Source organism: Anomaloglossus baeobatrachus, chromosome 3 (assembly GCF_048569485.1).
Source record: "Anomaloglossus baeobatrachus isolate aAnoBae1 chromosome 3, aAnoBae1.hap1, whole genome shotgun sequence".
NCBI lineage: Eukaryota > Metazoa > Chordata > Amphibia > Anura > Aromobatidae > Anomaloglossus > Anomaloglossus baeobatrachus.
In genome coordinates this window covers 370,769,693-370,786,118 of record NC_134355.1, presented here as the reverse complement: position 1 = coordinate 370,786,118, position 16,426 = coordinate 370,769,693, and the positions used below count along the sequence as shown (strand labels likewise).

The 16,426-nt window shown below is 50.0% G+C and overlaps 1 protein-coding gene across 2 annotated transcripts in view; it reads right to left on the bottom strand.

The window, feature by feature from the left end:
- The window catches only part of CEP162 (centrosomal protein 162), a 307,890-nt gene that overhangs the window by 175,913 nt on the left and 115,551 nt on the right, over positions 1-16,426 (bottom strand). For both annotated transcript variants that reach the window (XM_075340157.1, XM_075340158.1), the window contains 2 exons: positions 8,410-8,668; positions 5,515-5,639 (listed from right to left, as the gene is read on the bottom strand). In XM_075340157.1, coding sequence (XP_075196272.1) covers positions 5,515-5,639; positions 8,410-8,668 — 384 coding nt within the window. The remainder of the gene's footprint in view (positions 1-5,514; positions 5,640-8,409; positions 8,669-16,426) is intronic.

Below are 16,426 nucleotides of genomic sequence, written 5' to 3'. Positions count from 1 at the left end.
GATATGTCAGCGATTGGGCTGGTGTCAGATTTGACTTTGGAAAATTGATGATCCACCCGAAACACTGGAGAGTCTCCAGAGTAGCGTTGAGGCTGTGTTGGCATGCCTCCTGAGAGGGTGCCTTGACAAACAGATCATCTAAGTAAGGGATCACCGAGTGTCCCTGAGAGTGGAGGACCGCTACTACCGTTGCCATGACCTTGGTGAAAACGCGTGGGGCTGTCGCCAGGCCGAAAGGCAGTGCCACGAACTGAAGGTGTTCGTCCCCTATGGCGAAACGCAGGAAGCGCTGATGCTCTGGTGCAATCTGCACGTGGAGATAAGCATCTTTGATATCGATCGATGCCAGGAAATCCCCTTGGGACATTGAGGCGATGACGGAGCGGAGGGATTCCATCCGGAACCGCCTGTTTTTTACGTGTTTGTTGAGCAGTTTTAGGTCCAGGACCGGACGGAAAGACCCGTCCTTCTTTGGAACCACAAACAAGTTGGAGTAAAAACCGTGACCCGGTTGCTGAAAAGGAACCGGAACCACCACTCCTTCTGCCTTCAGAGTGCCCGCCGCCTGCATGAGAGCATCGGCTCTCTCGGGAGGCGGGGATGTTCTGAAGAATCTAATCGGAGGACGAGAGCTGAACTCTATCCTGTAATCGTGAGACAGAATGTCTCTCACCCAACGGTCTTTTACCTGTGGCAGCCAGGAGTCGCAAAAGCGGGAGAGCCTGCCACCGACCGAGGATGCGGTGTGAGGATGCCGAAAGTCATGAGGAAGCCGCCTTGGTAGCGGTACCTCCGGCGGTCTTTTAAGGACGTGACCTAGACCGCCATGAATCGGAGTTCCTCTGATCCTTCTGAGGTCTTTTGGACGAGGAGAATTGGGACCTGCCCGCGCCCCGAAAGGACCGAAACCTCGACTGTCCCCTCCTCTGTTGGGGTATGTTCGGTTTAGCCTGGGGTAAGGATGTGTCCTTTCCCTTGGATTGTTTGATGATTTCATCCAATCGCTCACCAAACAAGCGGTCGCCAGAAAATGGCAAACTGGTCAAGCACTTTTTGGAAGCAGAATCTGCCTTCCATTTCCGCAGCCACAAGGCCCTGCGTATTGCCACCGAAGTGGCGGACGCAACCGCCGTCCGGCTCGCAGAGTCCAGGACAGCATTAATGGCGCAGGACGCAAATGCCGACGTCTGAGAGGTTAAAGACGCCACTTGCAGCGCAGACGTACATGTGACTGCGTCAATTTGCGCTTGACCCGCTGAGATCGCTTGGAGTGCCCATACGGCTGCGAATGCTGGAGCAAAAGACGCGCCGATAGCTTCATAGATGGATTTCAACCGGAGCTCCATCTGTCTGTCAGTGGCATCTTTGAATGAAGCCCCATCTTCCACTGCAACTATGGATCTAGCCGCCGGTCTGGAGATTGGGGGATCCACCTTGGGACACTGAGCCCAGCCCTTGACAACGTCAGAGGGGAAGGGTAACGTGTATCCTTAAGGCGCTTGGAAAAACGCTTATGGACAAGCTCGGTGTTTCTGGACTGCCTCCCTGAAGTCAGAGTGGTCCAGAAACGTACTCAATGTACGCTTGGGGTACCTGAAACGGAATCTGTCCTGCTGAAAAGCTGACTCCTCAGCCGTTGGGGCTGAGGGAGAAATACCCAACATTTGATTAATGGACGCTATAAGATCATTCACTATGGCGTCACCATCAGGTGTATCCAGGTTGAGAGCGGCCTCAGGATCAAAATCCTGATCAGCTACCTCCGCTTCATCATACAGAGAGTTGCTGAGACCCTGAACAATGTGATGATGTCCAGGGAAGCTCCCAGCGAGCTCGCTTAGGAGGTCTGGGACTGCGGTCCGTGTCAGAGCCTTCACCCTGGGACCTATGAGACACCCCGGGAGCACATTGTTGGTCCAACGGGGGGGACCAGGGTGCAAGATTCAACAGTGCCCATGGTCTGAGATACCGGTCTGGACTGCAAGGTTTCGAGCATCCCAGCCATAGTCTCAGAAAGTCTATCAGCAAAAACTGCCAACTCCGTCCCCGTCACCTGGACAGTGTTAACAGGTGGGTCTCCCTGGGCCACCATTAGCAGAGGCTCCGGCTTAGTAAGTGCTACAGGGGCCGTGCATTGCACACAATGAGGGTCTGTGGAACCTGCCGGTAGTATAGCCGTACCTGCGGTACAGGCAGCATAGTAAACCTGTGCTTTGGCACCCTTGCTTTTCGGGGACAACATGCTGTTATCTCCTCTGAGCAATCCAGGAGGGTATATAGCCAAAAATCAATAGTGCGACCGTACAGTGCAATGTATAGCATACAAGCATATAAATATATATGTACACTTCGGCACTAGTGGGGTCAGCACCTCAGGTGCTGCTTATGTGATCACCAGAATCCCTGTCTGGGACCCCCAGAGCTTGTCTCCCCTCTCCAGCAACAGAAAAGCTGACAGGAATGGCTGCCGGCGTCCTGTGGAGAGGAGGGGGCCGTGGGCGTGCCCTAGAAAGTGCGGGAATCCGGCGTCCCCACTGTGCTCAGTGAGAGGGGTGGAGTATGCAAAGCATGCTCCAGCTCTCAGCGCTGACGTCCTGTGCAGCGTCACGCCCTTCCCCTGACTGGCAGGCCTGTGGGCGGGAAACAGTGAGACTAGGCCGCAAAAGCCGGGGACTAAAGTGATAAGCGCGGCCGGCGCGGAAGTCCCCGGCGCACTAACAGTCCCAGCCGCGCCGCAGTGTAAAAATGGCAGCGGCGGTCAGCGCGGCAGTCCCCAGTAAACTAACACACCCAGCTACGCTGCAGTGTGTAATGGCACAAGCGCGGTCAGTGCCGCCGTCCCCGGTGCACTAACACACCCAGCAGTGCTGCAGTGTGTCTGTGCGCGGTCCCCACGGGGACACAGAGTACCTCAAAGTAGCAGGGCCTTGTCCCTGACGATACTCGGCTCCTTGTCCAGCAGAATCCCCAGGGGCTGTGGATGGAGCACGGTCTCAGTGCCTGGAGACCGATTAGGATCCCACTTCACCCAGAGCCCTAAGGGGGATGGGGAAGGAAAACAGCATGTGGGCTCCAGCCTCCGTACCCGCAATGGGTACCTCAACCTTAACAACACCGCCGACAAGAGTGGGGTGAGAAGGGAGCATGCTGGGGGCCCTTTAGTATGGGCCCTCTTTTCTTCCATCCGACATAGTCAGCAGCTGCTGCTGACTAAACAGTGGAGCTATGCGTGCATGTGTGCCTCCTTCGCACAAAGCATTAGAACTGAGGATCCCGTGATGCACGGGAGGGTGTATAGGCAGAAGGGGAGGGGCTTTACACTTTTAAGTGTAATACTTTGTGTGGCCTCCGGAGGCAGAAGCTATACACCCAATTGTCTGGGTCTCCCAATGGAGCGACAAAGAAAATGAAAGTATATTAGGAAAGCGATTGTTATTAAGCATTAACACATGAAAAGGGTTCACATATTAGTTGAGCCCCTCTTTAATTACTTACAGAAAGGGATACAGTAGGATTTAAATATTGATCATGAGGGTACAGTATCCAGGGCCCATCACTTACGTCTCTTTCATGGTTTACACACGCACAGTGGTCTAATAAAATCAGGTATCTGTGCCTGCCATTAAGAACATTAGAAGCAGGCAACTGTAAACAGGGCGTGTAAACAATAAAGGAAATGCAATGTAAGCATTGGACTCCACAGCTCCATTAAAGGGAATCTCCCACCAGAGTTTGCCACCCCATCTGAAAGCAGCATAATGTAGAGACAGAGACCCTGATTCCAGCGATGTGTCACTTACTGAGCTGTTTGCTGTCAATTTGATAAAATCAATGTTTTCTCTGCGGCAGTTATACAGAGCTCATGAATATGCTGGACTACCTGACAGCATGCAAAGTAGTCCTCAAATGATAATCTACTGCTGATTAACAGTGATTTTATCAAAACTACACAAGACAACCCCGTAAGTGACACATTGCTGGAATCCGGACCTCTGCTCCTACGTTATGTTGCTCTCAGATTAAGAGGCAAAAACCTGATGACAGATTCCCTATAATTGGTGGGGAGTGATACATGGCAGTCCCCTCCCCCCATCAATTAAATATTCATGGCCCATCCATTAAAAAAAAAAAAAAAAATCATCAATATTTAAAACATTACTTTTAAAGGACTAAAATAGTAGAGTTTTCACATGTACAGCCATTTAAAAAAATAAAAAGTCTTACTACTTCATACAAATGTCTCACGCAGACTCTAGTATGAAGCCAAACAATCTTTATCTAGGGAAAACTGGAGTGCAAAAATGAGCGTAAGTACCGTATTTTTCGGATTATAAGACGCACTTTTCCCCCCCAAATATTGGAGGGAAGTGGGTGGTGCGTCTTATAGTCGGAATGTAGGGCTCATAGTCCATATGCGGGAAATTAGGGTGCTGCGGTGGAATGGGTCATCGGCGAAATGAGCAGGCTGTAGCAGCGCCTACCGTGACCACGTGGGCCCGCTCATTAGCCTCTTTTGATATGCACTGCATCCCGACGCCTATCATCTCTTAGCGCTGAAGTGGCCACTGACAGGTGGGCGGGATGATGGGCGGGGATGTGCGCATAATTAACAGCCGGCCCGCGTGATCATCCCTGGCAACTACAGCCTGGAGTGATCATGTGTGGCTGTATTCACTGCCCCGCACATCATCATCAGAGTGGGGGGCAGTGAATAAGTATACTCACCGGCCACCGATCCCTGCAGCATTGCGATGTCCTCCTGTCCGCCGGACGCTGCTGTGTGTGGAGAGCGGTGTGCACAGCGATGACGTCATCGCTTTGCGCACGGCTCCACACAGGTCAGCTGCACTGCTGGCACAGACAGAAAGACTAGCAATGCTGCGTGGAGCGAGGAAAGGGGAGTATAAACGTTTATTTTTTTTGTGTGCTACAGTATGCAGGCCATGTACCAGGATGAGGGCATATTCCAGGATGGGAGCACATACCAGAATGTGGATATTTATCAGGATGGGGGCTAAACCAGGATGAGGGACATATATACAAGGATGGGGATCATATACAAAGCAGGAGGATCATTACCAGGATGGGGTTCCTTAGTAGAGAATTTAGGGACATTACCCCCATAACAGTGTCAGCAGCAGATCCTCGCCCCATAACAATGTGTCATGACCACATGTTTTGCTTAAAATTTTAGTTTCCTCCTCTAAAACCAGGGTGTGTCTTATGGTCCGAAATATATGGTATGTATGTTGGAATTGAGAACGATAGCGGTCAGCCAACCCAACATTTGGCTGAAAGCTAGTTAATGTGTATGGGGTCCTAAATCCTGGAAACTCTCTAATTTGACATATACTGTAAATGTAGCTAATGAAATCAATTACTGACATCAAGTAAAAGCAGTGAGACGGGAAGTCACCCCATCCCCCCTGTAGAACAGCAATATGTTGGTTCCTGATGTGACAACCCTAATATTTCAAAAAAATCTGCAAACGTCAAAATGTAAAATTATCACACCTTTTCATAGTCCTTAGTGTTTCCTATACTGACTTCAGCAGCAGTCTCTTGATGCTCCATTTTGTCCATTGGAAAGCTGATTGCATTTTCTGCAAACCGTATAGATTTAGTAGCAGACAACATACCTAACAGAGAGAAGACAAACTCACAGTTTAGCCACAAATTGAGTATTTTAGACCTAATGGAGGAAACAAAAACTTTTACAAAATTGCCAAATTGACGCACTAGTTCAAATTTTCTATGAACTAATGCATCCTATATAGAAAAAGAAGAAAAAAGAAAATAATAAGAACTCTTCAATAATTCAAAGGAACCCATCACTAGATTTATGCTGCCTGAACCACAGGCAGGATGCATCAGAGCCTGGCAGCGCGGCTACAGCTAGGTATGTGTGCAGTATTTCAGAGAAAACAGATTGAGCAATTGTGCAGCCAGGCTCTAAATAATGCTGCCTGTGATTTGAACAGCATGAATATAGCGACAAGTTTACTTTAAAGGGAACCTGTCACCGCTTTTTTTGGCGTATAAGCTGTGGCCACCACCACCGGGATCTTATATACAGCATTCTAACATGCTGTATATAAGAGCCAGGCCGCTGTGAGAACATAAAAAACACTTTATAATACTTACCCAACGGTCGCGCGGTGGGCCTTATGGGCGTCTCCGTTCTCCGGTGTCGGCGCCGCCTCTTTCAGCTATCTTCATCCTCCTTCTTCTCTAGCCACGGTGCATGAAGTGTCCGACGTCATACACACTCGACGGCATTCAAGTCCTGAGCAGGGCGGATCAAAGTATTGTAGTGCGCCTGTGCAGGACCGGCGAGTGTGTATGACGTAGACGCATCATGCACACAGGCTTCAGAAGAAGGATGAAGATGGCCGGCATCGGTGAATGGAGGCGCCCATATGGCCCACTGCACGACCGTTAAGTAAGTATTATAAAGTGTTTTTTTATGTTCTCACAGGGCCTAGGCTCTTATATACAGCATGCAAGAATGCTGTATATAAGAGCCCGGTGGTGGTGGTGGCCACAGCTTATACGACAAAAAGTGGTGAAAGGTTCCCTTTAAGGGGAATCTGTCAGCAGGTTTTTGCTATGTAATCTGACAGCTGCATAATATAGGGCAAAAATGCCTGATTCCATGAATGTATCACATACTGGACTGCTTGGTGTAGTTTTGATAAAATCCTTGTTTTTCTGATATAGATGTCGCAGAGCTTACACTTTTGGACTGTGTATAACCCCGCCACACCCCAGACTACATTTTTAGAAATCTGTCAATCAGTGTCAAGGGCAGAGGTACACAGATTAGCCTGAGATGCAGTCCTCTAGTGTCATCTCTTACTGATAAAATAATCTCATTGTACTGAAACTACTGTACACAGCTTAATAAGAGACACATCTCTGTAATCAGGCTCTTGTGCTCTATGTTATGCTGTTCTAAAGGCCCAGTCACAAACAACGACTTACCAGCGATCCCGAAAACGATGCGACCTGATAGGGATCACAGGTAAGTTGCTGGGAGGTCGCAGGTGAGATGTCACACAGTCAGATCTTACCAACGATGCAGGAACAATGCAGGTCGCAGTAGTGACCTGTATAACGATCTCAGCAGTCACTGTGACCCTGTCACACAGTGTCAAACACAGCGATGTGTCCTGCCCAGCAGGACATAGCCTTTGAGGAAAATGGCCTGGACCATTCTGCAACGACTAGAGCTCTCACAGCAGGGGCCTGATCGCTGGTAGGTGTCACACATAACAAGATCGCTAACGGGATCGCTACTGCGTCACAGAAACCGTGACTCCGCTGCGATCTCGCTAGCGATCTCGTTATGTGTGACGGTACCTTTACATTAAAAAGCAAAAACCTGGTGACCGTTTCCCTTTAAAGGAGTTTTCTAACAAGTAAAAAAATTATGTCTTCATCACAAATTAGGTGAAACTTGCTAGATTGCTGGGCTCCCCACCTATTATTAGCACAAGGGTCCTGAGTCTCTTACATCTCAGGCTGCTTTCACACTACGTTTTTTTAGCATGCGTCATGAACGTTTTTTTGCTGTAAAAGCGGATCCTGCTTATACAGCAAAAAAACGCATGCAAACGCATGTGTTATTTTGCAGGATCCTGTCACTTTAAGTTTATGGGCGGGCATTGGAGTCTTGTGATCGGGAGTCAGTGGAACTGAACGTGATATACTGGGAGCCGGCTTCTGACAGCTGCAGAGGCTCGTAACCAAGGTAAACATCGGGTAACTTGCTTGGATACCCGATATTTACGTTGGTTACGAGCATCCGCAGGTGCTAGGAGCCGGGCTGCCTGCTCCCTGCACACATAACCAAAGTAAACATCGGGTAACTAAGAGAAGCGCTTTGCTTGGTTACCCGATATTTATCTTGGTTACGAGTGTCTGCAGCTCTCAGGCGGGGGAGAGGGTGAGAGATAGAGAGGGAGGGGGAGAGAGGGACTGATCACCCGAGGCTTGTTTCTGGGCATGCTCAGTAGAGCAAGCAGGATCCTGTCTATCAGCATGCCAGCGTTCACATGCGCTTGCATGCAGTATAGTCAGGATCCAGCAATTTGCAGTATTTGGACGCAGCTCAAAAATGTTAAACTGCAACTCGCTGGATCCTCACTATAACGCACGCAAACGCAGGTGAACGCATGCTGACGTGAGTCCATTGCAAATGCATTGAAATGAAAACGCATTTGCACTGGATCCGTTTTTGCGTTACAAAAATGTTCATGACGGATGTTAAAAAAAACGTAGTGTGAAAGCAGCGTTACCTATCCAACTGGGGCAAGGACCGTGTGTGACAAGATAAGTATACACTTTACAGCTATATACAATTTCTATAGTAGTGAAAAAAGCAGAGCATAATGGCATCATCGATACCTTTAGATTTCTTTGCTGTAGGTGACTTCCATTTCATGTCCATCTGTAATTCCTTGGACTTCAAGTTGTCATCATTAGAACTCCGCTTTATTTGTATGCTAACCTTTCCATAACCAGAGCTCTTAACATGAGAAAAATGTTGGTTTTGTCCTCTCTTCAAATAAGACGGTGGACTCTTGACCATTTTGTTTGAATACTTGTTATGCATCAGGCCAGAAGCAGCTGTATTTACACCAGGATAGCTTCCATGCCTGTCACCCTATGAGAAAAACATTTCACCATTAAGAAATAGGCAGATTTTTGGTACTCATCGTAAATTCTCATTTCTAGTTAGTCTTCATTGGGGGACACCGAACCCTGGGATAGTCTGCTGCCACCAGGAGGCTGACACTGATATTACATGGCAAAAGAAACTAGCTCCTCTCCAGACTATACCTCGTAGTAGGAGAAAAGGAGACAACGTAAATATATGTATGGTCAAGAAACAGGGAAAGGAGGTATTTTTCCCCAATGAGGACTAACGAGAAACAGATTTTATGTTGAGTACCAAAAATCTACTTTTCTCAGTTGCTTCATTGGGGAAAACAGAAACCTGGGATGTCCTAAAGCTGTCCCTGGTGTGGGAAAAGACCCAAGATAAATATTCTGATGAAATCACAGAACTCAAGTGGAAGCCTGAGTGACTAGTACCTGTAAAATCTTTCTGCACAAGCGTCCAACAAATTTCAGCAAAGGTTTGTAACCTGTAAAATGTAGAAAAGGTGTGAACAGATGCCCAGGTAGCTGCCTTCCAGAGCTAAAGGGCAAAGGCCTGATGACGAACCGCCCAGGAAGCCCCCCCTTCGCTTGGTAAAATGCGCCTTGATGCTAAATGAGGGTGCTCTGTTCTTCAATTTTTAAGCCTAAACAATGGTTGCCTTGATCCAGTGGGATAGTCGCTTTGGAGACGGCCAAACAAATGGAGAGGCCATTTGGAAGGACAAATAAGGAATGTGACTGCCTAAAGGTGACCCCTAAAAGGGGTGATAGATAAATGATAAAGCATGGCCCTAACCACATCTAGACCGTGCAGCCTCTTTTCAATCGGATAAGATGGAGATAGGCAAAAAAGAAGGCAAGACAATGTCCTCATTAAAGGGAACCTGTCAGCAGAAATTTCGCCCAAAACCTAAAAGATTCCCCCTCTGCAGCTCCTGGGCTGCATTCTAGAAAGGTCCCTGTTATTATTGTGCCCCATGTGAGACCAAAATAAAGCCTTTATGAAGTGGTACCTTTCTGTATGCAGCTTCTGTAAATGGGACACGGGGGCGGGCTCTCTGCCGTCCGTTATTCTGCCTCCTGGTCCTGTATGCCGCCCCCATCGCTCCTTTCCATAGCTGATGCACCGCCCACTGCTCCAGCCATCCCCGCGCATGCCCAGTGCCAGTCTCACGGGACTGAGCAGTGTGACCGCTGGTGACGTGTGCGCAGACAAGTGATTATGGGCGGGACTGTGACTGTTATCAGCAAGTACCCGCCCATAATCTCGTGAACGCGCAAACCTCTCCAGCGGTCACACTGTGCTCAGTGTAGATGCTAGACTGTATGGGCTGCTTCCAGGGATGACGTCCCTTTGTCACGTGATAGTATTTTGAACACGCCCCTATCACGTGACAAAGGGACGTCATCCCTGGAAGCAGCCCATACAGTCTAGCATCTACACTGAGCACAGTGTGACCGCTGGAGAGGTTTGCGCGCTCACGAGATTATGGGCAGGTACTTGCTGATAACAGTCACAGTCCCGCCCATAATCACTTGTCTGCGCATACGTCACCAGCGGTCACACTGCTCAGTCCTGTGAGACTGGCACTGGGCATGCGCGGGGATGGCTGGAGCAGTGGGCGGTGCATCAGCTATGGAAAGGAGCGATGGGGGCGGCATACAGGACCAGGAGGCAGAATAACGGACGGCAGAGAGCCCGCCCCCGTGTCCCATTTACAGAAGCTGCATACAAAAAGGTACCACTTTATAAACTCTTTATTTTGGTCTCACATGGGGCACAATAATAACAGGGACCTTTCTAGAATGCAGCCCAGGAGCTGCAGAGGGGGAATCTTTTAGGTTTTGGGCGAAATTTCTGCTGACAGGTTCCCTTTAAGGTGAAAAGTGGGAATCACTTTGGGGAGGAAAGTGTGAACTGACCTTAAAAGGTGGTTCACTAGTTATTTTTCTTTTTCCCAAGGCACATCGATATTATGTTGAGAAAAAAAGGATTCACTCAAATACCTTGTGTTGCCAATAGTAGCCTGTGAGCGGCACTATTGCGGTCCGCTCATCCCCTTCTCGTGACCCCCGGGCTCTGTAATCTCTGAAGTCATATCAACCGAGGCTGTGAGTGCCTGGGCTGTGGGTGGCATTTCACCGCTCGTCACAGCCCAGCGTCACTCCTGCTTGTGGCGCTCTGCAGTAATAGAGGGAGCAGGGAGATGCAGGGCTGTGCTGAGCTGTGAAACGTCACCTACAGAACAGTCACTCAAAGACTGGGGCTGGCCTTTTTTCTCTCCAGGAGAAAGACCGATCCCTGAGCTCTGTCAATATTCCCCAGAATGAGAAGCTGCTGCGTGGGAATTAGTGTGGATTTTGTTCCATTGACTATCCACCTGAGTTGGTCCACAGTGTGTAAAACTATTTACAAGCTCTCTGTATTCCGAGTTTGGATGGTTTTGACAAGAATGTCATCCAAATAGGGTATCACTGTAGAGGAAATACAATTGGACACGAGGCATAAGCTGTTCATGTGAATTTTAAGAATAAAGAAGCCTGAAGTTTGCAGAGCTGGATTTTGTAGACCTTATTACTTCTGTCCTGGAAGGAACGTATCTGAGCTCCAGACTGTAAGACACCGAGAACTGCAGTGAGCTGGTTTTTTTTTTTGAAGAAACGACTTCTCTGACCGAAAGAGCACTGACTGCTCCCAACCACGCTTCTTTAAAAAGAAGGCAACTGCCCAGTCAGGAAAGGCCCGCAAGTGGGGCCTCCCCTATTGTTTCAACCCCTCTGTTGCCTCGAGGCCCAGAGGGCTTGTCTCTGGGCCTGAAAGGAGGTCTTGTGGGCAAAGGTCTAAAGGGAGCTCTTCTAGCTCCTTGCAAAGTACAGGGTCTGCTCCGATGAGCGGGTACCTCTGGAGTTGGGTATTGATGAAAGGCACATGGCTACAAAGGCAGAAGAGTACTCCTATCACCCGCAATAATCTTATATGACTTGGTACCCAAAAGACAAAACCCCTGAAAAGGGAGTTGCTGCCTGCGCAATCTGTTTCGATATTTCAGCCAATTCTACCTCCTGCAAACTATTTAAGAAGCTATGACATACGTGCTAAGCCCAAGTGGACACAGCCTTAGCAACCCAAGTGGCAGCGAAGGCCGGACATAGGGTAGAACCTGTGGTCTCAAAGGTAAACTTAGCCAGAAGACTCAATTTGTCTGTCTGTAGGATCCTTCAATGAAGCCAACTCACAAAGGGGCAAAGTAGTTGTTACAACGCTGAGGCGTGGAAATGTACTGTGGACTCGCTGGACCACCGGGGGTCCGGTGGTAGCAGATTACCCGATACAGCAAGCGACCAGAGAGAACTTGGATTAAATAGAAGATGGTTTATTGAGAAATTTAATACAGAGCAGATGGTGAGAGGGCCCAAAGGCTCACGGCGCAGAGCACAGCTGGAGGAGCAACCGGCGAGGTAACCCCTATACAGGGATTATCCCAGCACAGCCCAGGAGGGTCCGACAACCACTCGCCAGAGGGATGACTCATGATGAAGACCCCTGGAGGGGTTAGCGGAAAGGGAACCCCTATACAGGGATTATCGCGGTCACGACTCCGGACGGTAAAAAAGTCAGTTAGAGTCACGGCTTATTCAGTAGAATGACGGCTGAATGAGAGATTAGAAACCGGAATGCTCTGTACCATTCAAGAGAAGCGGATCCTGTAGTAGAATGAATCCCGAATGCTCGGCACTTTTCCAGGAGCAGCGGATCCGGCTCTAGTAGGAATCAGAAGTGTCCCAGAAGGACCTGAAAGTTCAGGTGGCAGTGTAGAGATTCAGACCATAAGTTGAGACCAGGTTTAATGGACCAGCTGATGAAGGTTCTGTGGAGAGAAAGAAGTAAGTATCTTTGCAGTAAGAAAGCAGCACAGTCAGCAAGCACAGCAGAAAGGGCCTGAACCCTAGCAATGTTCTATAGGAATGAGCACATTGCCTAGGAATCACCCATAGGGTACAGGTGCCTTATAAGTAGGAAGCAATCCTGCAATCAGAAACACCAAAACAAGGAACAGGTGTGCTGTTCCTTTAAATTACAGCAGAGCGCAGCGCGCGCCACCTAAGTGTGCTCCCAGAGGACCTGTTGAGGGAACGAAGGTTTCGGGAGGAAAAGGAGACAGGGAACGCTCAGCACGGTGGAAAGGGTGAGTGACACACTGCGCTGCAGTGGCAAAGCCAGAGGCAGCAATGGAGGTGCGGGGAGAACGTCAATCTCCATGCCCAAGGGAGGCCGACCCCACTACCGAGGGCATGACAGTAGTGGTTCTAGAGAGGCGTGATACGGACATGTTGACCACGGTAGAGTAGAGATAGATGCCACTAATTCCACTGAGAAAGGGTACAATACTTCTATTAGACTATATTTCTTGAAACGTTTGTCCGGGTACTCCCAGGCGTTCTGTAATGCTTCTGTAAACTCCTCCACAATGATCCACAAACGATTTCAGCACCGTCCTGCGTCTGCTGGTCTGACCGCTAGGGAAGAATTATCAGCAGTATTTAGACCTCAAACCATATCTCTTAAAGGGGTTATCCGGCTTCTTTGACTTTTTTTTTTTATTTCCCTATTGGGCTACATTGGGGCAGGTAAGTAGATAGAGACCACTTACCTGCCCCGCTGTCAGCCCCCTCTCCCCCGGCTCAGAGCGGTCATGTGACCGCTCCTGCCGCGATTTTGCTGCTTCCGGTCTTTGCACGTCTACATGGGCAGGGCCATGTTGACATGCAAATGTGGAGCAGCATGTCACCTCCCTGCTGGGCGACTACAGTGCGAGGAGTCACCGCCCCCCTTCCCTGCACCCTCCCACACATTCCCCTGCACCTCCAGTAACCTCCCCCTGCACTGCTGTGGGGTCCGTGATTTGGGGGCGGGGCCTGGCGGCAGCTGCCGTAGTGTCAGCTCCAGCACCGGGCCCCCTGCCCAGGATCGCACATTCAAATGTACCGGCATCACAGATCACCGATGCCGGTACATTTGAATGTGCTGATGAGAAGTCACTGTCCCTCCCGCTGTCTGTGCGCTCTGCAGCACAGCAGTGACGTCACTACTGTGCTGAAGAGAGCACAGACAGCGGACGAACGTGCAGGAGCGGCGGGGACCGAGGACGGGTGAGTATGTACTCCACATGTGTTCCCGATGGGGATGGGGGGGTTGCAGAGCCATGTGTGTGCAGAGCCATGTGTGTGCGTGTACAGTGCAGAGCCATGCGTGTGCAGAGCCATGTGTACGGTGCAGAGCCATGCATGTGCAGAGCCATGTGTACGGTGCAGAGCCATGTGTACGGTGCAGAGCCATGTGTGTACGGTGCAGAGCCATGCGTGTGCAGAGCCATGTGTACGGTGCAGAGCCATGTGTGTACGGTGCAGAGCCATGTGTACGGTGCAGAGCCATGTGTGTACGGTGCAGAGCCATGTGTACGGTGCAGAGCCATGTGTACGGTGCAGAGCCATGCATGTGCAGAGCCATGTGTACGGTGCAGAGCCATGTGTACGGTGCAGAGCCATGTGTACGGTGCAGAGCCATGTGTACGGTGCAGAGCCATGCGTGTGCAGAGCCATGTGTGTACGGTGCAGAGCCATGTGTACGGTGCAGAGCCATGTGTACGGTGCAGAGCCATGTGTGTACGGTGCAGAGCCATGTGTGTACGGTGCAGAGCCATGTGTGTACGGTGCAGAGCCATGTGTGTACGGTGCAGAGCCATGTGTGTACGGTGCAGAGCCATGTGTGTACGGTGCAGAGCCATGTGTACGGTGCAGAGCCATGTGTACGGTGCAGAGCCATGTGTGTACGGTGCAGAGCCATGTGTACGGTGCAGAGCCATGTGTGTACGGTGTAGAGCCATGCATGTGCAGAGCCATGCATGTGCAGAGCCATGTGTGTACGGTGCAGAGCCATGTGTACGGTGCAGAGCCATGTGTGTACGGTGCAGAGCCATGTGTACGGTGCAGAGCCATGTGTACGGTGCAGAGCCATGCATGTGCAGAGCCATGTGTACGGTGCAGAGCCATGTGTACGGTGCAGAGCCATGTGTACGGTGCAGAGCCATGTGTACAGTGCAGAGCCATGTGTACGGTGCAGAGCCATGTGTACGGTGCAGAGCCATGTGTACGGTGCAGAGCCATGTGTGTACGGTGCAGAGCCATGTGTACGGTGCAGAGCCATGCGTGTGCAGAGCCATGCGTGTGCAGAGCCATGTGTACGGTGCAGAGCCATGTGAACGGTGCAGAGCCATGTGTACGGTGCAGAGCCATGCGTGTGCAGAGCCATGTGTACGGTGCAGAGCCATGCGTGTGCGTGTGCAGAGACATATGTGTGCGGTGCAGACCCCGATGTGAGGCTGTTATTTGCAATGCTGTAGTGATACCAGGTCAGGTGCTGGGGAAGAATATACTGACAGGGACTGTGTGTGCAGGGGGCGGGCAGGGGGCGAGGCTGGACACTGGGGTGGGGCTGGACACTGAGGCTGGGCGGTGACAGCTCTGACTGAGGTTTTGCACAGGAAGTGGTCATGTTTGCTGGATCTGAATGTAAACAAGAAGCTGCAGAGAATAAAGGTATAATTCAAGAGGAACAAAAGTTAGAAAACAGAAAATAACAATGTAGGTGTGATTTATATGACAATACAGCACAGATAAACTCAAAAATTTTTGTTAAGCTAATGTCGGACAACTCCTTTAACCTTCTCACCTGATACGTATCTAGCACCGCCTTTAGACTCAGTGAGTTCTGGAGAATGTAGCCTTGTGGAGATGGAACGGCCTCAGGTTGCCCTTTCAGTAATAGAGATTTGGAGGGAAAAGATATTCAAGGGCATTTAGCCATAGCCTGCGATACGCCTGCAATACTGATAAGCAGTCACAGGAGGGTCTGACTCGCTACGAAAGTTGGCCAAATGTCCCGGGGCAGCAGAAGTTGCAGGAAGACAATCCACACCAACAGTGAATGGCTTAGATACTTTGAGTAGTTCAATAACAGCCTGAGTAAGAACTTGAGCCCAGAGAGGGGGAGACATACTCTCTTCTGATACCATTAGGGTCACCAGAGCAGGCATCTGCAAGGGGTACGAATACATGCAGCACAATAGGGTATAGACTGGCCAGAGGGAAATGTAATACCACAAACAGCACATGCATAATAAGTGACTAGTGCAGGCTGGCCTGGAGGGGAGCAGGATGCTCAGACTCAGATATTCTAAAGACATAGGGAGCAGGAGAGAAGTAGAGGATCACTACTGGGGAGCAGCAGTATCGGCCACTAAACAGAAATAGTCCTACCAAGACCACGATCTACCAGACCTGGTGCGGAGGGAGAGACTTCACAGCAGCACAGCAGTAAATGAATCTAATCCCACTGAACTGGAAAAGTGTGAGCCAAAAAATGGCGGTGCCGCCGGGAGGATTGGAGGCGGACCCGGAAGAGTTGGGGCGAAGGACGCAGCAAGCTGGGCAGTATACATGCCGACTGGCTGGACACAGTAGGTAGAGTGATGGCTCAGAACCATGCCCCTGCACGGGAGCACGAACACAGACAACCTAGAGGCTAGCAAAGCCTGTGCATTCCGCAGGATGATCACTGCCACCACACAGCTCCGATTACAGAACACCTGACCATGCCACATACAGGTGTCCAGAGCCATGCAACATACCTACACCAGCCCCCATAGCCGATACACAGAAGAAATGTGTGAGGAGAGAGGGGGAGAGAAAGTAGGTAGGG